We start from the raw sequence: 24339 nt of genomic DNA, 5'->3' as shown, positions 1-24339 counted from the left end.
CTACAGACAAAACAACTATGTGTTTACGCACACCTGTAAAGGTTGTAATAATGTATAAGTATATCGCAGCTTCGTTCATTATCTCTCTCTTTTGCCAGCCAGCTGGGTGATCTGCATATGCAAATGCAAACCTTTTTCTTTGCAATAAAACTCGAAAAGTACAACCACGCTCTTTGTGAATGAATCTTTAAAGTGCCACCACAATTACCAGTTATTTTTTATTGTTGATTAATTCGACGATTACTTTCTCGATTAATTTATTAGTTGTTTGGTCTATAAATGTCAGTTGTTGTCAAAGAGGAGTTAATAAACCAGGAAATATTCACATTTAAGAAGCTGGAATCAAAAAATTTAGATTTTTTTTCTTAAAAAATTAACCAAAACAGTTTACATGTATACATAAACATATGTAATATTAAATGTGACCAATATATTTATGGCGGAGGACAGTGTAGATAATGAAGGAGAGAGAGGGGTATGAAATGCCACCAAAAATATTCTTATCTTATGTTATATTATCTTTATCTTTTTCATGTGAATGTTAGTTCTGTGTTGCTGCATGCAACAAAATGATGCTGCAATTTTAACCACAGCTATCTTTTGGTCTCAAGAGGCCATACTGGTTGAGGAGAATGAAAACATTAATCTCAAATGTAACTAAGCTTCATTACCCATAACTACAGTACACTGTTGTCCCCTTTGTGTCCCAGGTCTTCATGTTGGACAGCCAGTGCTCCCCAAAGACACCCAACAACAAGGAGGGCTTTGAGCACGCTCAGTCCTGCGTTCTCATCATCGAGCTGCCGACTGACCAGCAGTCCAACGGACACACTCAGAAGAGGTGGACAACATTCACACAAAGCACACACACAAGCATGCTTCACTCCACATGTAAAGATGATTAACTGACATCCTTTCATTTTCTAACTTCACACCCAAACTAAAACCACATCTCCTGCTGCCGACCTCAAAATTCTAACCAACAAGAAGCATGTTATTGTTTTACTGGGCTCATGTGTGTACCTTTGAAATCCTCAAAAAAGGAAAAACAAACATTATCAGGGCTTCTGAGTAAAAAACACACACATATTAGCCAAAAGTCAATTTGACTGTCTGACTTTCGTGAACTACTGACATGTATATGATTTTATTTTGTAGGGGCACTAAAAACAGGCTAAATTGATAGAAATATTTATATCCGTTGCATTGTTAAAGCCTAAGAGTGATTCAAATATTACCAATTTACTATTACTCTGACCTTCCTTAAAAATAGCATGCCAAGAATACATTTATTTTAGATGTATAACATTTTATTTAAGATTCAACTATTACATTTACAAAGTACAGCAATCATTTTCAAACATTTGAAAAATGTACCTGTGTTTAATTTTGTTTTTTGGGTACCAGCTTATGTCATACTTAAAAGCAAAGATTTCAGCAGTTTCCCACAGCATGTTGCGTAGCACTTCTTTTTGGTGTGTGTTTTTTTCCAGCATGCGGTGTGGAAGTGCATTTTGTCTCGTCTTTGTGGTCCATTTACTACAATGTGTCAAACTCTTTAATTAACATTACATTATTAGATAGAATACTTTTTAAAAATATAAATATTGGATGGATGACAGAAGTTTGTTAATGCCTGTCAGTAACTGTCAGGGATAGTTTGCTTTCACATATGCAAATTTTCACCCAAAATATGACCATTTGTTTGACCCGTTGTTACGGTAAATTCTTGGAGAAAACTTTTATTTTTCTTACATGCCTCCATGGCCAACGGAAAATCAATAAACTGAGAAAAGTCTATAGGGATTTCAGTAAATGGGGGCATGCGGGAAAAAAAATCTTCACATATTCATGGTAACACAGGTTGTGTAATTGAGATACAAATGGTAATTGTTCAGGTGAAGTATTTTCTTAAGGAAAGAAAACAAAATATTTTTTTCTAAAAATATGCTATCTTCTTTTATCCAAACTTATGAAAAACATGATGCAGTCAAATTCTAACCCTCACTAACTGTCTTTGCTTTCTTTCTGCTGCTGTGGCTGCAGGAAAATTGGGTAAGGCTGTTGTCTTTGACCTTGATCTTGTATGAAAAATATGCATGAACAGTACGGCTCTGCATGTGTCTGTATGACCTCAACAGTCCAACTAACGTGTCCACCTGTGGAGCTGCACAATGTGGAGAAAATATGTGATGTGTGGGGCATTTGACGGATATTCATGTTATGTGTTATGATTAATCCTGAAATTTTGTTTGAACTTTTTGTGTATTGAAATGAAAATGATTTACAAATGATTTATTTTATTTAACTGTTATCAGGATTTGCGTGAAGCTTCTAATGTTTAACCAATCAGGCATGTCAGATAGTCACAAATATGGCTAAAAGATTTTCACTGACAGGATGCTGAATCTGAGTTCCTCTTATATAAAGTCTACTTGTAACAAAGCCATTTTATGTCTACCAATCTTCTCCTTATTTAATAGAAATCAGCCTGTCTAAAGCCTTTTTTTTCTTTTGACTATTTTACTTTTGACAGTAGAACATTGTTTTTTCCTACTTGAGGCAGAGAGATTGTTCTTTATTTAAAAACTGATTTGACCGTCTTCCTGGTTTAATCATTCAGGATCCCGTTCCGGACCATTGTGGTGAGCCTGTTGTCGCACCAGGTCCTGCTCCAAAACCTCTATGACATCCTGCTGGAGGAGTTTGTCAAGCAGCCGGAAGGAAATGAAAGGGTCACACCTGTGACCTCGGACCCCAGCCGGGCCACAGCAGGCTTCCTGCGCTACATCTCCATGACTAATTTAGCCATAATCCTAGATCTGCTGCTGGACTCTTACAGGTTAGAGCAACAAGAAAGTCAGACGATATGCAGATGACAGTGTTCTATGGATCTGTAATCCCACTGGTTTCAGGAATACAAACTAAGAGAGTTGCTTCATAATAATAATAATAATGATGATGTTGATCAGCTTAACGCTTAGCTGACTTGTCTCCTGATCTCTTTTTCTGCAGGACAGCGCGGGACTTTGACACTCGGCCGGGTCTGAAGTATCTGCTGATGAAGGTGTCAGGTGTCGGTGGAGCGGCTAATCTTTACCGTCAGTCTGCCATGAGCTTCAACCTTTACTTCCAGGCCCTGCTGTGTGCCACACTGAGCCAAGCCGACAGCATGACCGCACAGCAGGTAGAATCATCAAAACTCTTTAGTTGTTTTTATCCAAGTTTAATGTACAAACTGTTTGGTATAACATTAGACATGTTAACTTTATAAGGCTATGTTATGTCAGATATGTGTGTTCTTCAGCCTGAAAAATTATTCATGCAGATTGAAGTTGGTTTTCATTTTACCATTGCTAGCTTTAATTTAGTTTAAATTCCTTTTTTTTTTTTTTTTTTGAAAAATGTTTCAGTTCTGTTATAATTTCTTGTCTATTGTTTTTTTTTTTGGTAGGTGTAATGAAGTTCAGAGCAGGTATTTTTTTTGTTTGGAAAAATTGCACTACAAAAATAATGTAATACAATTGACTAATTCATCTAATAGTTTACATTTTGTATCTAATAATACCTTAGCAACCATTTGGGATCCACCTACTAAAAACATCACATCACTTCTAAGCAACCATCTTGAAACATTATGATAACCACTAACAAGTCATTAGCAATAAAAACTCAGTTTCACAATTTGAACCTTTGGTTGTATTTAGGTGAAGAGGATGCTGTATGAGGAAGAGGAGGGGAGCTCTGACTCTTCTCACCCTGGCTCTGCTTCCTCAGAGGATGAAGACATCTTTGAAGAAACAGCACAGGTGATGTGCGCAAGCATACACACAGACACACACAGACACACACACACACACACACACACACACACACACACACACACACACACACACACACACACACACACATACACAGCTTCTGTTCTTCAGTGATAATAGGTGTATATAGAATAAATATATTTTTTGATTGTGATAATACAACAGTGATTCAATTTATTTTCAGTTAATAAAGCTTTCCACAGTTTAAAACAAGGACAAATCATCAACTGCACAGAACAAGTTCTGTTTTATTTTATTTTTCATAAAAAGTAGAAGAACAAAAATGTAGATATATTGACCACAAAAGCTAAAAAGACAAAGAAAACAGTGCAGGTGCTCTTAGAGATTTAGTCTGTAAATATTCTGAAAAGTTACCTTTTGGCTAACACTGGCACATTCACTGTGATGTTGATCAATGTTCATTGTCCCTGAGAGTAAATAAATTAATAAAAAGAGGTCATAGTGATTGACAGGTGACCACAACAAAAATAGAAGATTTGCCTGGATTAGTCCTCCTGCTGCTCTCTTATCCATTATTAATGTCCTCTTTATTTTGCTACAGTTTAATGAGCTCATTCCTTAGAGGGCTTCCTGAACTTATAACCCTCCTAATGTAACAAGGAAGATGTTCTAATAACAAAAATCCACTCATCTATTTTACTCTTTGTTTCCTCGGGCAGGTCAGCCCCCCTCGCGGCCGGGACAAACGTCATCACTGGCGAGCCCCCATCCCATCTCTCAGCGTGCAGCCGCTGAGCAGCGCGGACTGGGCGTGGCTGGTCAAACGCCTCTACAAGCTGTGCATGGATCTGTGCAACAGCTACATCCAAATGCACCGCGACCTGGAGAGCACGCTGGAGGAGATGGCGCTTCAGAGAGGAGGAGGAATAGGAGGAGGTGGAGATCACGTCTTCTTCTTGCCTCTCTTCCAGTCCGAGACATCCACCCCGACTTCAGCAGGCGGGCTGTCGACGAAGGGGACGCCGTCAGAGGAGGGCGGGTACAGGTCTCAGGCAGCGGACAGCTCAGCATCACCGGGAGACACGCCCACACCCAGTCCAGGATTCAGGTCGGACTTGAGTCATTGTTATGTTGTTCTTATTGCGACTTGCCTGACTGTCTCCACAAAAGTGAAATGTTACACCCTGTCTTCAGGATGCATCACTTAATCCATCTGATGGACCTGAGGTGCTTTAATTTTGACAAATACAGCTGTCTCCACCTGCTACATAACAGCTGGCTCTTCACTTTTGCACCAGCATGTAACCCCTGCAGATGTGTTTTGGTTACACATTTGACTGGCCTCATTTTCAATCAATACTGCTTTACCGGCATATTACTCAGGTAAACTGCGCCCTCTGGTTCAGTGGAGTAACCTGTCCAATTAAAGTGACCTTTTCTTTTCTCCTCACAGCTGCACAGGCAGTCTGCCCCACCACTTCCGGTGCGATGGCGAGAGGAGGGACTCCGGGATCATGGCATCCTCTGTAGGAGGAACTCCTGGCGTGGCCGGACCAGGAAGGAGAAAGGAATGGTGGGAAAGCGCCGGGAACAAACTGTACACCATCGCCACGGACAAAACCATAAGCAAGCTGATGATGGAGTACAAACGCAGGAAACAGCAGCAGCAGCCGCAGCAGCAGAGCCACGTCAACCTGTTCATGAAGGAGCAGGGCCGGGTCGGGGGCAGCAGGAGGAGGAGGCGGGGAGAGGAGGGGCCCTGTGGAGCCACAAGGGCCCCTGCAGAGGCCCCAACATCTGGTGGACCAGCAGGTCCCCCCCTTGAGGCACTCGGTCAGTGCGGGACCTGAGGTTCTAAGGCAGGAGAAGAGACCACGATCAGGATCCACCATCAGCTCCCACAGCATCTCACTGAGGGACTCTGAGGCTCAGATACAGGTACGGGTACACGTTTAGCATCACACAAGTTTAGACATTGTTTTGTCTCTTCTGTCAAGTTAACAACACAAGCAGTTTATAAATACAAAAACTGACAAATGCACAAAAAATCACTTAGAACAAGAGTCAATTTGTGGCAGCCTTCGTCACCTTATTTCAGTAAATCAGCTCTTATGAGGGTGACAAAACTTTTATTATCAGTTGTTTAAGATCAAGTTTTGGTGTTGTTAGACAGATTAGGGATATCTTTATTACTTAAAAGAATGAAAGAACCAAAATGTGAGCTTTTTTTTCAAGTTCTCACATCTTTAAAGAGCCAGTAGGCAAGATTGAATGGGATAAAATATCCATAACTTTGTTTTCAATAGTGTATAATCAACTGAAACTAAGAATCGTTGTTTTTTTCACCTTAGAATGAGCCCTTTATATCTACATAGGGAGCCGGTCTTCTTCTTAGAGTCGGCCATGTTGCACTGCCATGTTTCCACAGTGGCCCAGAACAGACAAACCAAACACTGGCTCTAGAGAGGGCCTTTTAAGATAAGATAAGAGATAAGATAATCCTTTATTAGTCCCGCAGCGGGGAAATTTGCAGGCTTACAGCAGCGTAGAGTAAAGTGCACACAAGAGACATAGTAGAAGAAGACAAGATAAAAAAAAGTATTATAAATAAGCAAGAAAAAAAATACAGTAGAAAAACAACAATAACTGAAATATTATATTTACAGACAAAAAAAAAAATATTTTAACTTTTGCTATTTTACATTACCCGAAGGCCACCGTAGTTCTCCGACACTCTTGAACAGGGAGGGTTGAGCAGAGGGGCTTTTAGCTGGTTCTTGACCAATGACATTACGGGCCAGTGAACACCGAACACACTGAATTCACACCAGATGTATAGTCGTGCAAATGTTTATGTGTGTGTGTGTGTGTGTGTGTGTAAGACAAACACCTGCTTGAGTATTGAGCTTTGTTGACATATTTTCTCTCCCCTTGCAGGCGTGGACCAACATGGTCTTGACCTTCCTTAATCAGGTCCTCCTCCTATCAGACTCCTCGTTCATGGCGCTCCAGCCGGCGCTCTACCCCTGCCTCAGCCAGCTCTCATGCCACGTGACCGACGGCCGTGTCCGCCAGGCGCTGCGCGAGTGGCTGGGCCGCGTCGGCCGACTCTACGAAATCATCGCGTGACATTGCGGAGAGGAAAATGCAAAAAAAGTACCGGACAAAGAGCGCAGTCTGTCGGTCAGTGAAGGACGTAAACTGATGAAAGATGAATTAAATGGTTTGATGGGGTGGTGTGACGGCGCCGCTGTGCCGTAGATTAATGAAGGGTTTGATTTGCTGATGATGCATTTCAAAGGCAGTCTGACATTTTAATGTAACAGACTGGTGGAATGAGCTGGACTGAGTCAGGAGAACAATGGTTGTTAGTCTCTGATGTTATCATATGGATTAGTGGCACTTTTGATGAACGAGGAGGACATCAACGAACGTCATGTGACATTTAAGGAACAGTGTGTAGGATTTAGTGGCATCTAGAGGTGTGGTTGCAGATTGCGACCAACTGAATACCCCACAACTCAGTCTTCTCTTACCAAGACTACGGTAACTTGGGCCGCCGATCGCAAAACCGTGGTAACGCTGTTCGCCTCTCTCATAGGACTTCCATACCATAATAACACTACTTTAGGAGCAATGGAAGTCAGACAGCAGCTGGCGGTACCACGGTTTTCTCTCCGCGGCTCAAATTGCCGCAATTTCACAAGCGTTTCGTAGAAAGTTGGCGAAAGGCTTTCACTAGGTTTGGTTTGTCCGCTCTGGGCTACTGTAGAAACATTATGGACTCATTTTGAGCTAACAAACACCCAACGATTCTTAGTTTCAGGTGATTGTAAACTTGTAAAAACATATTTCGGAATATTATATTCCATTTATGCTAATAGATACCCCCAAATGCTCCACACTGGACCTCTACGTTTTTGATTTGCAGATGAAAGGTTGTGATGAGAAGAATGAAGTATTCAGTTTGTCTATGAAGGATTCTTTGTGTATCATGGAAATGCAACACATTGTGTCAAAGCTTTTAAATATGATATGCTTGTCATCAGTTTTGAAAAACTGAGTTGCTCACAATTTTGTCACAGTATCGTCACAATATCCTTCCTCCAAGGTGATTAACTTGATTGAGCTATTGCTTCATCCTAATGTGGATGCAGGATCATTTGTGCCCATATGCAATGAATTATGATTACTGTTTATTAGCATACATTTTAAAGGGTTGCCTGTGGAGTTTTCCTGCAAACAAACACATCTATATTTATATTCAGAGCATTGCTCAGCTTCTACACTACTGTCGATAACTGTGTGTTCATTGACATCAAATTAGATTCATCTAGCCTTTAATCTGTCCTTTTGATGTTTCTGTTGGCCTTTAAGAAAATGTTATTTTTTCTTTTTTACAACCATGGGGGAGTTTTCAACTCTGTTTTGGCCATTAATACTACTGGTTATGAGAACAGTGAATAACACTAATAACTCAACAGATGATGTAATGAGGGAAAATATACTTGTCTCAGAGCATGTGAGATCTCTAGCATAAGAAATAAATCCAGCTAAAATTAGGTCAACTTTAAATATTGTTATATTTATTTCTTCTGAATCAGAGAGCGAGGTCTGTTACATACTGTAAGAGACGTGTTTTGCATTTGAACTGATTGTATATGAAAGTTTGTCGCTGCAACGCATTTTCTATATCCAGCTTTATATACTGTGCCGTCTCATTCATTATCCTCCTTCAACTGAATGTTTGATTGTTTATTATTCACTCTTAAACCTATTTATATGAATGTTTCACCAAAATGGAGCTATGAAGTATTTATTTAAACCAAAAACCACATACATTATGTGTTTATATTGTTGAATGCCAATAGTATATAACGCATTATTTTTCGCTGTTTATTTGTGTAAATGTATTTATGTAAATGCTTTGTTATTTAAGTTATTTAACGTGTGAAATTGATTTTGTTCTATTTTTTTTAAGAGTTGTTTTTCATATTTCATATGCAACTTTTACACATTAAGCTACAAGAAATAAGTAAATAGATTTTTCTGTTTTGGATCAGTTGATCGGAGCAAAAGTGAAGTCCTCAGATATCTTCATTTGTCCGACCAGCTGTCCAGAACACAAAGTTATTTACATAATAATGTAACAGGACAGCAAAGTAACACTTTTTTATATGGGAAGTTTTGCTTGATAAATGACATCAATAACAGTTATCAGAACTGCTGATTGGATTTATATGACATTTGTTGTGGATCTTCTCAGACCCACTTTTGATGACCTCTAACAACACAATCAGACCAAAACTTCACGCTTGTACGCAAGAAATTTCAACATTTAAGGAAATTTCCATGCAGATTTCAATTAAATTTACTGAGCATATTCTTGCTCCGCAGAGGATGAACCCCTAAGATTTCAATGACTTTACTGAACGTGATCTTGTAATGTATGCTACCCATCCTCGTTGGCCTCAATCTGCAGTCTTAGGTTTTTATTTTCCAAGGAATAATGCCACTGCTCTCACCTGGATGATACTAAAAACGACTAAAAACCAAGTATGTTTGGATCAAGGAAAAAAAGCTGCGAGTGTAATTTCACCCTGAAAATCTCATACTGTAACACAACAGACACAGTAACAAAGAAGAGATCAGGTTACATACTGGAACAACAACAACATTCAGCAGAATGAGCTGAATCTGTACTGACCTTCTTTCATGCCGCTGTGCATTTTAGGACAGATTATGACAAAAATGAATGAAAGAAGAGCGTGTTGAATTGATGCTAACTTCAGCAGCTTTGACCATATTGAGGGCAGGCAGGCAGGCAGGCAGGTCGGGGAGGGCGGGGCATTTGAAGCTCCTAAGAAGATTTACTCTTCTTTTTTCACCCAGTTTGTCGACATCCTTTCGGTTGTCCCTCTCTCTTCACCATCTTCCTCACTGCCTCTGCTGACTCACTGTCCCACTTGTTCATCTTTGCCAGCTGTCTCTCTGGATAATGAAGCTCGCAAACCGGCTAAGTGGTGATTCTGCAAACATAGCCACACTAGATACTGAAGGAAGTAGTGATGAGATGTAGGCCAGTTGGGCAAAAGTGTCAATAAAGTGTTTCTTTGGCCGTTATATTATTTTTCTCTCAGTTCACGTTTCACTCCAGTCTTTCTTGGACAAACTCTGGTTCTGAAAAGTGAAGCCAATTGAAAAGTCTATGAGAAATTGACTCTACTTCTCACTTGATTTATTACCTCAGTAAACATGGTTAACATGAATTCATGGGCTAAATTGCTTGTTTCAAGTAATCAGCAATACAGCATAATGTCCATTTAGTAAATTATTGTCGATGACCATGGCTGAACGTGATTGGCTGAGGCACCTGTCATGCAAGCAAATGCTCCAGCTGCACCTGTCATTGAGACACTTAGTGCATACCCATACTACCTTGCTATTTAGTATGCCAGAAAAATATTTAGTAAGTCTCAATACACAGTATGTCAAATGTAGTATGCTAAAAATACCAGGTTATCTGACTGCATCCGGTCACATTTTGCAGGAGGCAAGACAGCATGCTATTCAGGCCATTCTGACAAAGAAGGTCACAGTTCAAGGTGCAATGTAATGATGAATAGTATGTCTTGGTTGTACGCATACTGCATGCAACATGGTAAGGGCAGCTGCGGTACGTACTAAAAGTAAAAATAGTATTTTTTTCTTTAAAAAAAAAGGAAAACATCTGTCACTTCTTTTCAGCAACTAGTGGCCAACAGAGGAACTGCTTGTTATGGAACTTGACGTTTACTTTCCAAAAATTGCAACTTTTCATCGTTGTATAATTTGGGCTATCGTTTACTTTCCAAAAACCTGAGCAACTTTTGCATCGTTGTATGCAGATTTGACCACAGGACCATCTGCTCTTGTTTTATGGGATGAAAAATGGTGGATGGAAAAAGTTGAAATTGTTCAACTACAGTTCATTACAAAAAAAATCTAATAATGGTGTTATATCTTTGTTGTAAACACCACTCAGCACCTTCTCAGTCTCATTCTGGCCTTTTGTCTGATTGTATTTGGTCTAGAGGACAGCATGACTATTTCCCCAGAAAAAAATGCCATTGCAATAAACACAAAAGACTGAGGCCTACATTTTTCAATAAAACATTACACAATTGGAGCTCAGCTTGTGCACTAAACACAATATTTAACATTTATCACAATTTCACTTTTATTTCCTTGTCCTCCCTCAAAACACAGACTTTCTGCCGCACTGAAGTCACATCAGAAAAACGACTCTCAAACAATGTGGGGTTTAAAATCTCGGCCCAGATCCTACTCCCAAATCTATCTTGCACATTTGCTCCAAGAAAATAGTCATTTCAGACTGCCCTATAATTAACAAACTGCTTTAGTGTCTCTGCTGTCTCTCAAACCCCATTTAGTGTCCCTGACCCGTCCCCATTCGTCCTCATTCCCTGCTGTTTGAGGACGAGCAGCGGGTGGACAGATGTTGTCGGCCATCAGTGTGATCAGCGGCAGTGAAGGGGAGGATTTAGTTGGTGTTAAGTCCATGCCTGCGTGTCCTTCTAAAAAAAAAAAAGCAGTCCACTAATGTGTCGGTGTCATGCAACATCAGTTCGTGTTGATTTCTACTTCGGCTGGTTTTCATTCAATCCTTCACTCTGGTGATTGTCCTACTTTAAGTCTCAAGGATATTCTTTGTGTTTCTGATGTTAACGTCGACTCTTTTTGTCTGAACTTCTGAGTTTTACCTTTAATGTCTGTTTGTCATATAGTGCAGAGATTAACACATGATTGATTCATGAACGTAGAAGTTGTGGCACGCTAAAGATCATCACGAGCACAAACATCATGTGCTCCCTAAGAAGATTTGATGCACTTTGGTAAAGTTCAAAACTGTCCCATTTGTCCCAACCGCCCATTGTCATGTGTTCCATTCCCAGAAAGATTTTCCCGACAAAGTCTTAGATTTTAAGCTCTTATTGCTTTCTGTTTTTGTGAAAGCTCTTTCTTTTGTCCTTTTGCTGGGAGACTGTAATCGCATTTGTCCTAATGATTTACTGTAAAATCATCTCCAGTTTAGTGTGCAGTCGAGGGATTATGAGTCTCTGAACAGATTGAAGTCAGTGACCTAATACAATCGCTTCGCTCAGAGCTCAGACAGATTCCTAGAATAACTTAAAAAAGAAGAACTAACTGAAAATGTGTCACAAACAATCTTTAGTTCAGGTTTTGCTTAAAAAAAAAAAATAGTTTGGAAAACTCAGATGATGGATGAGATATTTGGCTTGTCTGTTTGCGGACAGTCGGTAAGTTTAGTTTAGAGGAAGGCTGAGCGTCTGTCTGAGAGCGTAGGAGTGAAAGTAGAGCAGCTTTTACTAAATTGTCCTGTTGTCTGACACTGACGGAGAACGTAGACTATATACGACCCAGACATTTGACATTTCTAAAGGGGAAGATCACATGACAGAGGGCGTGACGAGAGCATATAGAACCAGAGAAATAAAAGGTACTACCAGTCAGCTAAACACAAATATCCCTTTTTCAAATGGGCTTGTGTAGACTCTACAAACAAAGTGTTAGAAATGATGCGTCATGGAAAATAAAGGATTCAGTTGTTTTTGACCTTGACTCTTAAAAGTGAGGATATCTCCTCCTCCAGTGCTTTGATTTCGACCATTGTTTTATAAATGTCCACCAGCTTTATGGAAGAGACCTCCCAGATCACTGAAGTGCCCCTTTAAACTGAACTCTGATCAGACATGCACTAAAAAAAAATAATTGATGATTATCAATAAATCAAATTTATATTTGTAAGAGATGCTTGCAATTTCCGTTATGACATGTGACTCGGTAGTCATACTGGCCCATAGGTATCCAGGTGAAGTAAGCTTGATTGTTGGTTTAGACAACATGGGACTAGATTTTATGTTTCCACACTGCTGAGTTACATCATTTTCTCTTCTGTTACCTTCTGTTTTTTTTTTTTTGTTCTTTTTCAGCTGATCCTTAGTTTAAACTCTATTAACCAGTAAAATAAACTGGATCTTGAGCTCTGCCTGCTGCACTTGAACTTGAACCACTGACAATGAAAAGATTGTTGACCTTCATACAGTTAAGTTGGTGTAACTAGGTTCTTCGCTCCAAAGAAAAGGTGTTAATGTTGGCTATTTAATTGAAAACGTTTTGCAAGTTGTTTGTGTCCCTTTTGAGTGCTACAAACTCACAGGGAGAAGGACACTGCCAAATGGTCTGTGTGTGATTTTAAGGCTGTTTTTGGAACGGAACAAATGTAAAAATGTAAAATGTGTCCGTCCGTATCCCTGCAGATGAATGTGCAGAAGTTCCAGATATGAATGCAGGATTTCTGCACACTCATTCGGGTTGTTACTCTGACTGTTTGCTTCCTTCGCTGACCTTGAATGCTTCGCTGCTGGACCGGCATCAGCAGGTCAGCTAATGTTGTGACTGTGATTTCTAAAAGTGTATTTTTTTCTGCTTTTGATATCAAAAGAAAAGCATCTGTAATCTCTCCCGCTGACGTTTCTAATCCTGCTCTGGCTTTGCCCGTCTGCTCTGTGTGTTGTACAATAAAAGCAGTTTATCTCACGTTTGTCATCATGTTATCGCAACTCGATCTCATCCCAACTGGTCACATACTGACGCTCGGTCAGGACCCTTGGCGTCACTTTCTAACTAACTATGATGCTACACTACACATGGTTAACGTTGCTATTTCAAAAAGAAAAACTTCCTAAGGTTTAGGAAACAAAACTTTATTAGGAAAAACATCATGGCTGGGCATAAAACAAGTACGTAAACTAAGTAAATTGTAAACAACTTAACATATCTACGGATATCGATCCACTGCATTAGTAATTTCAACATTGCTTTATGCTTTAGCTCTGGTATACCTTTGGATTTAGACCAAGATTTACTGGCTAAATATTAGACTGCACATCCCTGCCTTTATAGTATAACTTGTTCATTTTTTCTCATTTACACAGATTCTGCTTACTCATATCTCACAATGTAACATTTATATACGTCTCATAGGGTTAGTGGTTTATGCACATTTTATCTTAAACAAAAGTTTTATTCTTAAAATGTAAAGAACTAATTTCAGAGGTCAGAGAATAACTAATATCTGGAGCCATCAAGCAATCATTTCTGTTTATCATTGAGTGTTTGTAAGGTGACAGCTCAGAAGATACTGAAATGTAATAAATTCAAAGTTGTGATTCAATCTAATGGATTTGTAACCAATTTCCAAGAGAGCACTGTTTGAACAAGGATTTTAACATAGTGGCCACAGATGACAGTTCGGGTCATGTGAAACCCAGGGGACAGACGGACTCTTTGGGATGTTGACACACGAGCTCTTAAGGACGAGGTCGAAGTGGATCGTTTGTCTTTTTCACTTGAGACCGCTGTCTGTCCCGTCTCACATCACCATTTATCACTGGTTTCTTTAAATCACGAACACAAGTTTATCATTATCCATTCATCCCTGTCTCTTTTACACACACAAACACACACACACACAGTTGTGTTTAGCTTCTGCTGACCAGCTTTCAGCAGCTGTAAATCCTTCCATCAGGACCTGTGACGTGTCTGCTTTCATCTGGACACACAGCATTGCTGCCCTGGTTTCTTCCTCCCCTCCTCCCCCATCAGGGTTATTATTATTTCAGGCTCATCACTTCAGCTCAGCAGTCAGTGACCCTTTGAGCTCACAGCAGACTCGTCCTCCTTGTCTCTCTGTCCACCATACGTCCTCTGAGCTCTCTCTAGGCCCCTGTAGCCCCCCCCCACGGCTCCGGCTGGGCTAAAGATCCTCCACCCATCCACCATGCGTTCTCTGCTGGAGAGCAGCTGGATGAAGTTTGGACCGGCCGGCCGGGACTCTCTGGACTGGTCCCCTGGACCCTCGTCTCTGCCCTCCACCAATGGACAGGCTCCGGTGAGTTTTGTCATTTTTTTTAACTATCCTTTAATCTGTAAAATCTGTAAAACAAGACACTTTCAGAAACACTTACATCCAATTGTGAATGCTGTCATAATTGTACAACATTAACTCAAATATTACTACTTTTTTAGCTTTTTACGGAACAACATTTTGTAAAAACTAAACAAAGTTTGCATAGTAGCACCTGCAGCTTGCAAAGATTATTAAAAACAGACATCTGCAAGATCAAAATGTGGGCTTGGAACATGCACGAGGCTTTACACAGTATAACAGCAAAATGATGTCATTTTGGCATTTGGCCAATGAGATTAACAAGGTATATGTCAAATGCCAGATGAAGCCCTTATCTGACTGTTGAATGTTGTTGGTAATCTGGGCAATGGAGAATTTGGACCCATTTTGAAGTTTTAATTTGAAAACCCAAATTTTATTTTCTCCAAATTGTATCCATTGTATTGTAACTCAGAACTACACGGTTAAATATGGATTTACTTTTGGACTAGCGCATATGGAAAGGAGGTTTTCCACGCTGTCATAATACTTGTTATATCCAGTTACCCAAAAAGAAATATTGTACATTGTACATCCACTACTACTTGATTTTGCTTTATCCAATCTTTATCTTGCATTCAGAGCGTTATCAACATTTATGAAGTATTTAAATCAAACGCATATACTCAGCAGCTTTGTCCTCACACTAACACGCAGAACAGATTGTACGGATTAATTCACATGAAGGGGCCAAACAGATGTTTTGTGACTGGCAGCACCCTCTGTTGGCCAGATGTCTGAATACCATCTGACTTTACTATTCCTTTTATTAGTTTCTCTGTTTTTGTCACCAACTAATCCTCCTCTAACAACAAGACAGTGGTAGGAACTGCACAGTAGTACATCAAATATAGATCAATTTCAAGTAGGTAAAGGCAGAAATGAAAATCTACATTTGCATTAAAGATAAGATAAAATAAGATAATCCTTTATTAGTCCCGCAGCGGGGAAATTTGCAGGATTACAGCAACAGAGAGGATAATGCAAACAAGAGACATAGTAAAAAAACAAGATCAAAAAAATATTATAAATAAGTAAATAAGTAATAACACAGTAAAGAATATTAAATAAGTAAAAATAGTAAAAAATCCACAATAACTAAAATATTATATAAACAGACAGAATGATTGTTGTATTGCACAGTGGATTGCAGAGTTGTGTTATGCATTAAATTATTATTATTTTTATTTTTGCCCGTTCAAATGTTATGGTTTATTGCGATATAGAATTGATTAATGCACAAAAAAAAGTAAGAATATGCAAATTTGTATTCAATGATCATGTATCAATCTATTCTCAGAAAACGTGATCTAATCTTTTTGTGCCTGACTCACAGGGCCACAGCTCGGGTGAGGCCATCCTCGGCGCAGGATCCATCACGGTCATCACCCTAGCAACCGTCTCCTTCCTCCTCCTCCTCGTCAGCGTCCTCGGCTTCCTGATGTGGCGCCGCAGGCACGGCTTCAGCCTCCACGGCAAACTGGGATTCGCCAACGTGATCGCCCTGGAGGACCTGCAGGACCCGGAGAGGAACTGCGAGCTGCTGTCCTCCATCCGACGTAGCCAAGGGAGCCAGCTGCCCAGCTCCAGCTCCGAGCAGGACGTGACGGACGGCGTGTTCCTCATGGTCTACCTGCCCTCGCCGTACGAACAGACGCTCACCAGGATTGCCAGAGCTGCCAGCACGAGCAGCTCCAGGGACGTGGAGCTGCTTCCTCCAAGTCCTGGACCAGAGATGGGCAGCAGAGATGAGGAAGACGGGATGAGGCTGAACGACAAGGCGACCCTAGAGGAAGAAAACAAGGAATGAGTCAAGGCAGAATCCAAAAGAGAGACGAGGAGAGAGGATGATAACGCATCCACTGATTTCCTGTTGAGGAAAACATCATCAAACCTTCCACCTACCAAAACAAGACCACAATCTAGATCTTGAGATGAAAAGAAAGACGAGTTAGAAGAAGATTTTGCCATCACACGGCCCTGTCCTCTTGCACCAACACCTCTTTTGTAGATCTGTATAGATTTTTGGATGTGGTTCGTTTGACTGGGATTGAAACCGCAATATCTGTCTTCAAACCTCCCATTGGATGATGAATCCTCAGTAATTCTCCTTCCAACAGACACGTTCTTGCTGCTGAACACTCATGATTTGATACAGAATGACTGGTTTTATTTTTTTAGGCGTCCCTCTCTTGATAACAATGGTTTTTTACTGGAATCAAACGTCTTCTATTTCAGATAAAAGACAGTTCTCTTAGACCCCCCTCTGTACTCTGCATGTACAGTATAGAAATGAGTGAAGAAGTTCCAGAATGGACTGAGTGCTTTAACATACATTTTTACATTATTCCTCAAACATAACATGGAAAGGCGTTTGCACCTAGGATTGTCAAAATCTACATCTGGATTGAGATCATTCTATTTTCTACTCTTAAAATGTGTATTTTATCTGTAACACAGCTGTAGCATCCTTTTAGAGATGTATTTTGTAATATTGATATTTGTATTCATTTTTGCTGTGTGATATTCACAGTCTCGTTGTCTCATTGATTGACTGCTGGATACAATGACAATAAAGTGAAGTGAATTTCATCTCTCACTCTCTGTTAGTTGTAACGGGAAGTAAGATAACATGATTACATAGTCACAGGGAAGGAGGTAAAGCGAAGCAAACCAAACCTTAGTCAGGCTAATCACCACCCCAATATCTCATATCTATGTTGTTATACACATTTTAAACTGGAGTTTTCTGTCTGAACTTAACAAGAACATCTAAAATGCGACAGTAAGCAAAGTCTGCTCTGATGGGTCAGCTAGCCCGCTCTGTTGTATACTAAGTAATGTTCTGTTACGTTTTAAACCCTTTTGACAATCTTTCTTAATGCCCAGTTAATTACTTAAGTTACTGAAGTATTTTACAGCTCAGGATTTGTTTAAATTCAGTTTAAAGAAAATTGCACCTTCAAATATTTGTGGGTGTGTGTGTGTGTGTGTGTGTTTTCCTTGTTTCAGGGGTGGGGCAAAGCAATTATACTTAGGGCATCCAAACTGCCAGCAGCCACCCTGTTTGCTGTGCACACTGCAAGCAAAACTACACTTTAACCAAACCATAACCACAAGGTTTCTGCGCCTAATTGTATCACATTTCAGTGTCATTCAAAATGTCATTGCTTTATTGATTTTACAATGGACATATGACCTAGTAATAGTATGTCTATATTTATGAGGATCTGTGGTTAGACTAACTAACAAAATAGTCTAAAACAGGTTTTCCTTAAGTTACAGGAAAAAACATGCCTTGCATTACAGCTATTGTACTGCAGGCCCACAAGTAAACAGACTGCTTTGGAGAAAGAAAGTAGAATACTCAGGTATCAGAGGGACAGACAGCATGCAACGAGTAGCAGCTTGCATCTTCTGGCCCAAGGCTTCAGTTTAAATGTAACCCATTCTAGGCAGATACAATAAGATAAGATACAATAAGGCTGTACAGAGTTGTCCTTGATAGTGGGATGTCTCTATTTCTGCAGTCTTATTGTCATTCGGAAAGCAGAAAACAAATATTATTATAATATGTTCAACCTTTATCCATTTTAGGTGGAAAAACTAGCAAATGATTAATTATCTTTTGTTACAAAATATCAAAAACAACAGAATCTCAATTGGGCTTTCTATGATTCTGTGTTTAGCATCTGCTACAATCAGGTTGGTATTGTTTTCCATTTGTTTGTTGTTCTCAAATTTATGTTTTTTGTACATTTTGTGAAGTCACAACTAACAATTTAGAGAAAATTAGGGATAATAAACCAAATTTTGGGATTCAAATATATTAGAAAATTTGAGGGCACAGCCCCAAAATTGTGTGATTTCGATGAGTTTGATGGTTTTCTTAAACATTAAAAATAATAGTCTCCCAGATTATCAGATATGGCTTTTGGAATCCTCACAGCTGCATTATTAAGAGCTGCTACAGCGGTTGTAAATAAATCAGCTGATCAACTGTCTCCTCCTTTTGGCAGTGTCTATAGTGTCCTGGAGAAAATGCTTAGCTTTCAGTATGCAGCCTGAGGCCCCTCTGGCAGCCCATCCCCACACTCACATATGGTGCAGACACTATGAAGTGAGTTAATCAGGTTTGACTGGCTGACTGCCTAAACAAGCTGCATGCAGCCCTGAAGCTCACTACACTGTGTGCTGCCCTTCTGCAGTCAGCATGGCTCTCAACGTCCCGGGACTCATAGTCACCATCATTTTCTACCTTCTTGTGCTCGGTATCGGCATCTGGGCTTCCATCAAATCCAAAAGGGATGAAAACAGGATGCAGGCAAACCATGCAGACATGGCTCTGCTGGGTAACAGGAACATCAACTTGGTAACGGGCATCTTCACCACAACCGGTGAGTTTCTGAGTCACACTGCAGCATCTGTAACCTGCAGGTTCATAGCCTTTGTTAAAAAACAAAGGCATTTTAATTTGCATGATGGCAGGATTGTTCTGATAAAGTTGCTCTTTTATATTCTCAAGACGGAATGTGGTTTCTTTTAACACATACCTAATCATAGATTCTGTTTAAAGGTACAGTGTGTAGCATTTTAGGGGATCTATTATCAGAAATATTATATACAATTTATAGAATATTATATTCCTGATCAGAAATATAATATTAATAAGGTTTAAGTATATAATCACCAGAAAATAAGAATCATTGTGTTTAGCTAGAATGAGTCATTTAGATCTACATATGTAATTGGTCCTCTTCAAGAAGTTGGCCGCCATATTTCTACAATAGCCCAGAATGGACAAACCAAACAACTGGCTCAAAACCAAACAATGCTGTTACCGTTTTCCTGTTTTTGTATCGGTAGTTCTCGGGAGATGTTCAGTTAGTGGGTGCATTCAATGTTTGCTCCATGCATAAGACTGAAGACACAAAAGTAAAATCATCTCTTGGGTTGAAACATTTTCTTTACTTCAACGACATTTACAAAGACTGCTGTAAGAACAACTTGTAAGACATTACAAAATGTGAAAATGAACCAAGTGTGTGTTTGCATCATGCAGCTACCTGGGTTGGCGGGACCTTCATCATCGGCACAGCTGAGACGGTGTACAATCCAAAGTTTGGGCTGATTTGGGCTGTGATGCCTTTGGCAGCAACGGTGGCCTTCATTGTTGGTAAGAGTCCCTGATCCAAAAATTGTGTTTTTGAATTTTTACTTTAATTGGCCCTTCAGCTTCTTACTGGACTTTCACTTCAACAGACGGTTCAACAGCTTTTCGTTGATCACTTTGGTTTAGAAACATTCCTCACTGTGTTATATCCCATTGGACAATCACGTTTTAAACAGGAAAATAATCAAGGTGGAATTCCGAACTGCAACTCTCCTACTGTTGTTTTCAAGGTGGTTACTTCTTTGCCGAGCCGATGAGAGACATGAAGTATGTGACCATGATGGACCCTTTCCAGATCAAGTACGGAAACGCAGTGAGTGGACTTCTCTCTGTTGCACCACTGATGTCGGAAATCATTTGGGTGACATCAACACTCATAAGCTTGGGTAACAATTTATCTAACTACATCTTGATCCATACAAACATGTATGTGTTTGTGCACAATTACAGCATTTGTGATTGTGTACTTCCTCAACCAAAGTGCTGCAGTGCTTTTTCTTTTAGATTGTGTAATGCAGCAATGATCTTTGATATGTTAGCTGTTGTGTGTATGCTATTTTAAGTCTGCATGGAAACTGCATGTGTGTTTCATAGGAGTAACCATGAGTGTGATCCTGGATTTGTCCTACGCTGTGTGCATCTGGATTTCTGCTGCCGTGGCCATCACCTACACCCTGCTGGGAGGTCTCTACTCTGTGGCCTACACCGACGTCATACAGCTCACTCTCATCTTTGTCACCTTGGTAAAATTTATCAATCACATTAGCATGGATTCACAGCAGTTACAATGGATTCCAAACGCTGAGTCATTTTCACGTCGAAACACGATGCTTTTCTCTGCCATTTGATTTGTATTTCCCCAATCATCATCATTACCTGCAAAACTAAATCGCTCATCTGTACTTATCGTAAAGAGATAATGAGCAAATGCTTTCATGCTCACATGCTGAACTAAAAGGGTGAACATGATATACATAATACCTTCTAAATACAGCATAATAGCATTGCCATTGTGAGCAGGTTAGCATGCTGAAACTTAGCTCTAAGCTCCATAATACCTTTGTGCAGCATCAAGCAATGACCCCAATAGGCAGTGTATTAAAGGAGCACTCTTTCAATTTAGAGTTGCACATCTACAAAGATTGACAAGAAGTGTTTAAAAAACTATACATCCTTACTTTTATTCCCTTGTGTACCTCTCTCTCCTCAGTGGGTGTGCGTCCCCTTCGTCCTCATGAGTCCCACCTCCGTTGACATCACCACCACATCTTTCAACCACACCTTCCAGGCTCCCTGGGTTGGCACGCTGACTGCAGACAGAGCCTGGATGTGGATCGATATCTTTTTGCTTCTGGTACGGCAATGAAATGCATTTGATGCTTCGAGACTAATCAAGACTAATGCATGTGCACAAAAAGAGCTCGATTTCAGGTGATATGTGCAGCAGTAGAGAAAATGTGACTCCCAAATGACATAAGGCCACAAGTGCAGAAAAACAGGCAGATATGAACAGTTCAGCTATTCATTGGTGAGAAGTGGATAGGAAGTGGAGAAATCTTTAGTTTATAAAAGTACCCTTTGGATGTTTAATACTTCTATTTAAGAGAAAGGGAAAGACACAGCTGAGTAAGAAAGAGATTAGGTCAAATACTTTTTTAATGTCAATCAAAGGGAGGTCATTGTTGCTCAGTTCAACTCAAGTTCTCCAGTCAGATGAGTCAGAGGAGTCTCCGGTATGTCTTACTCTAAAAATGACATTTGTAAGGATTTTGCTTTGTGCAGTGATTCAAATTAATATTCAGTAGTTATTATAATTATAAATCGTGTTGTGGTTTGTAACCGCAGCATTAGCCTGCAGCGTTCCTCTTCTCAGTAATTTTCTGTGGCTTGTTTTCAAATTGATTTCAAACTTCAGAGACTGGAAAGCTTGACTATATTTAATGAGAGACGGTGGTTTACATGTGTAAATGTGGAATAACTGGAAGAAAAGGTCACATGTATTATCACATACCTTTCTAAAACCAAAAGGAAAAAATATATAATTTTTTGGGGTTTCATGATGGCTCCCCTTATTTTTGCATTTATGTCAGAAAATACCTTTTTCACTGAGACATTTTTGCTTATCATCAGCAGAAAAAGCACAGTTTGAAATGTTTCTCCACCATTTCTCATATTTCCTCAAATGACTTTTTCTTATTATTATTAAACCCAAACAAAAACACCTGCAAAAGTGGATGAGATAATGTGGACTTACTCTACCTCTATTATTGTTTTATTTGTCCCTCCCTCAAAGAGTATAGGGGACATTGGTTTCCAGGATTTCCACCAGAGGACATTATCAGCTTCTTCATCAGCCACAGCTAAGTTGCGATGTTACGCTGCAGCATTTCTCATTCCCACATTTGGAATTCCTCCTGTGCTCATTGGGGCAGTGGCTGCATCAACGGGTAAAGCAGCATTTTTTATATCCCATTTAACTTGAACTTAAACTTGTTTTGTATTTTAGCTAAACTTGACTACAAGTTGTATGTGCTCCAAGAAGAACAAGTACATTGAGTGTGTTGTAAGTCGCTGTAGCCATCATCATATCTGTTATATCCTCTTCCAATATTGTATTATTTTACAGTAACTACACCTGACACACCTAACGAATCAGTTTGATTGACATATCCTGTCAATCCTATTCCCCAGACTGGAACCTGACCTCGTATGGGTCTCCGTCTCCGTTCGAACGAGATCAGACAGGTTTGATCTTACCCCTCTCCCTGCAGCACCTAACTCCGCCCTACATCTCCGTCATCGGCATCGGCGCTGTGGCTGCCGCCGTGATGTCGTCGACTGACTCCTCCCTGCTGTCGGCGGCCTCCATCTTCTCCTCAAATATCTACAAGAAGATCCTGAGGACCGAGGTAAAGGTGGAGAGAGGATGGTGAAAGGTCACCTGATGGATAATCAAAGTAGTGCACCACCGTTAGGTGTAGACACACCAATCCATCATGGCACAGACGGAAATGTTGCTGTATGTCTCAGTTTGTTAAGAATTGGTATACCTTCCAATCAAGCAGCGTGAGTGAAAACGACAGTTCCAAAAATGAACTTGAACTTTGAACTCTTACATTTTCTGTTTGTCAAAGCTGGCATTTCTTAAAAATGGATGAATTGGGATGTGAAATAAACACACACATTGAAAAGGAATTGGAATCACAGACCACATTTTCATGGGAGGTCACTGTGTAAACTAAACATATAGTTCAGACTGCATATGAAATAAGGAAAAATGGTTTTCTTGGATTTTAAATGAAGCAGCAAAGTTTAGGTTATAGGTGAGTTTATTTTATTTTATTTGCACAATTGAAAAATATAAAAACATGACATAGATAAATAATATTACAGTGCAGGAAGAGGCAGAAAGCCCACTGGGCTTGTTTGAAGCCTCCACCTATATAATATAAAATAATTCACAATACTATAAAGAATACAAAAAGAATATACATATGGTATGAAATATTGTTGAAAAAGCATTTTTAAAAGACAAAGATGCTCCTTTTGTTGACACTCAAAGTGTTTGCATGATTCTGTGCTTACCCGGGGAAAAACAAGTTTTTATCTAGGGAGACAATAAGAGAGGTTTGGAAAGATTCTTTTTTCTTTTCATTGCAGGCATCAGAGAATGAGATCGGGTGGGTGATTCGTATCTCTGTGGTTGTATTCGGGCTGGCCGGCACATCCCTCACCTTCCTGCACGCAGGTGTCATAGCTTTCTGGGTCATGGGTGGAGAAATCGCCTACATCCTGATGTTCCCGCAGCTGGTCTGTGTGCTTTTCTTCAACGTATCCAACGGTTACGGTGCCACTGTGGGCTTCCTGGTGGCGTTTCTTTTGAGAGTTTTGTGTGGAGAAACCCTGCTAGGGCTTCCACCTGCAATTCATTTCCCAGGATGCACCCTTGAAGACGGTGTTTACGTTCAGTATTCCCCCATCAGGACCATCTGTATGCTGGTTGCTTTTGCCACCATATTGCTGGTGTCCTACCTGACGGCGCTGCTCTTCGATAAGGAACTCATACCAGAGAAATGGGACGTGTTGAAAGTTAAAGTCCAACGGGCACCACAAACACAAATACCAACAGATGGTGCCAGCAGCAAGGGAAACCACAACCCACAACCTCTGTGTGAGGATGGTGGGGTCTCAGATCCAATGTTGGAGTCGAACTGTTGAGATTCTAAACTACATCATTCTGTATAAAGAATAGGACACTAGACACGGTCAACCTCTATTAACAACATACTGTATTGCTATTTTATTTATTTTTTTAAACAGCCTATATAGTATATTATAATAATATGATGAAA

The 24339-nt window shown here is 39.9% G+C and overlaps 2 protein-coding genes across 2 annotated transcripts in view; both read left to right on the top strand.

Moving 5' to 3' along the window:
- Positions 1 to 8612, top strand: part of arfgef3 (ARFGEF family member 3) — a 49417-nt gene extending 40805 nt beyond the window's left edge. The window contains exons 36-43 of the mRNA XM_054599998.1: positions 711 to 841; positions 2624 to 2842; positions 3016 to 3187; positions 3708 to 3809; positions 4502 to 4890; positions 5236 to 5451; positions 5489 to 5720; positions 6720 to 8612. Of these exons, the coding sequence (XP_054455973.1) occupies positions 711 to 841; positions 2624 to 2842; positions 3016 to 3187; positions 3708 to 3809; positions 4502 to 4890; positions 5236 to 5451; positions 5489 to 5720; positions 6720 to 6911 (1653 nt within the window). The 3' untranslated portion in view covers positions 6912 to 8612. The remainder of the gene's footprint in view (positions 1 to 710; positions 842 to 2623; positions 2843 to 3015; positions 3188 to 3707; positions 3810 to 4501; positions 4891 to 5235; positions 5452 to 5488; positions 5721 to 6719) is intronic.
- Positions 8613 to 19027: 10415 nt separating this feature from the next.
- Positions 19028 to 24205, top strand: LOC129092614 (high-affinity choline transporter 1-like). The gene is made up of 8 exons (XM_054600620.1): positions 19028 to 19211; positions 19877 to 19990; positions 20218 to 20373; positions 20582 to 20730; positions 21198 to 21341; positions 22281 to 22434; positions 22679 to 22896; positions 23648 to 24205. Exons 1-8 carry the CDS (start codon positions 19028 to 19030, stop codon positions 24203 to 24205), a joined length of 1677 nt encoding a protein of 558 aa, XP_054456595.1.
- The last annotated feature ends 134 nt before the right edge of the window (positions 24206 to 24339 follow it).

Source organism: Anoplopoma fimbria, chromosome 6 (genome assembly GCF_027596085.1).
Source record: "Anoplopoma fimbria isolate UVic2021 breed Golden Eagle Sablefish chromosome 6, Afim_UVic_2022, whole genome shotgun sequence".
Taxonomy (NCBI): Eukaryota; Metazoa; Chordata; class Actinopteri; order Perciformes; family Anoplopomatidae; genus Anoplopoma; species Anoplopoma fimbria.
This window is presented reverse-complemented; position numbering and strand designations above follow the sequence as displayed.

Bases quoted from the DNA above. Each gene is read 5' to 3' on its own strand.
- LOC129092614 (XM_054600620.1), top strand. From the start codon at position 19,028: ATGGCTCTCAACGTCCCGGGACTCATAGTCACCATCATTTTCTACCTT. The intron at 19,212-19,876 runs GTGAGTTTCTGA...TGCATCATGCAG, and splicing joins GGGCATCTTCACCACAACCG to CTACCTGGGTTGGCGGGACC. The intron at 20,731-21,197 runs GTAAAATTTATC...CTCTCTCCTCAG, and splicing joins CTCTCATCTTTGTCACCTTG to TGGGTGTGCGTCCCCTTCGT.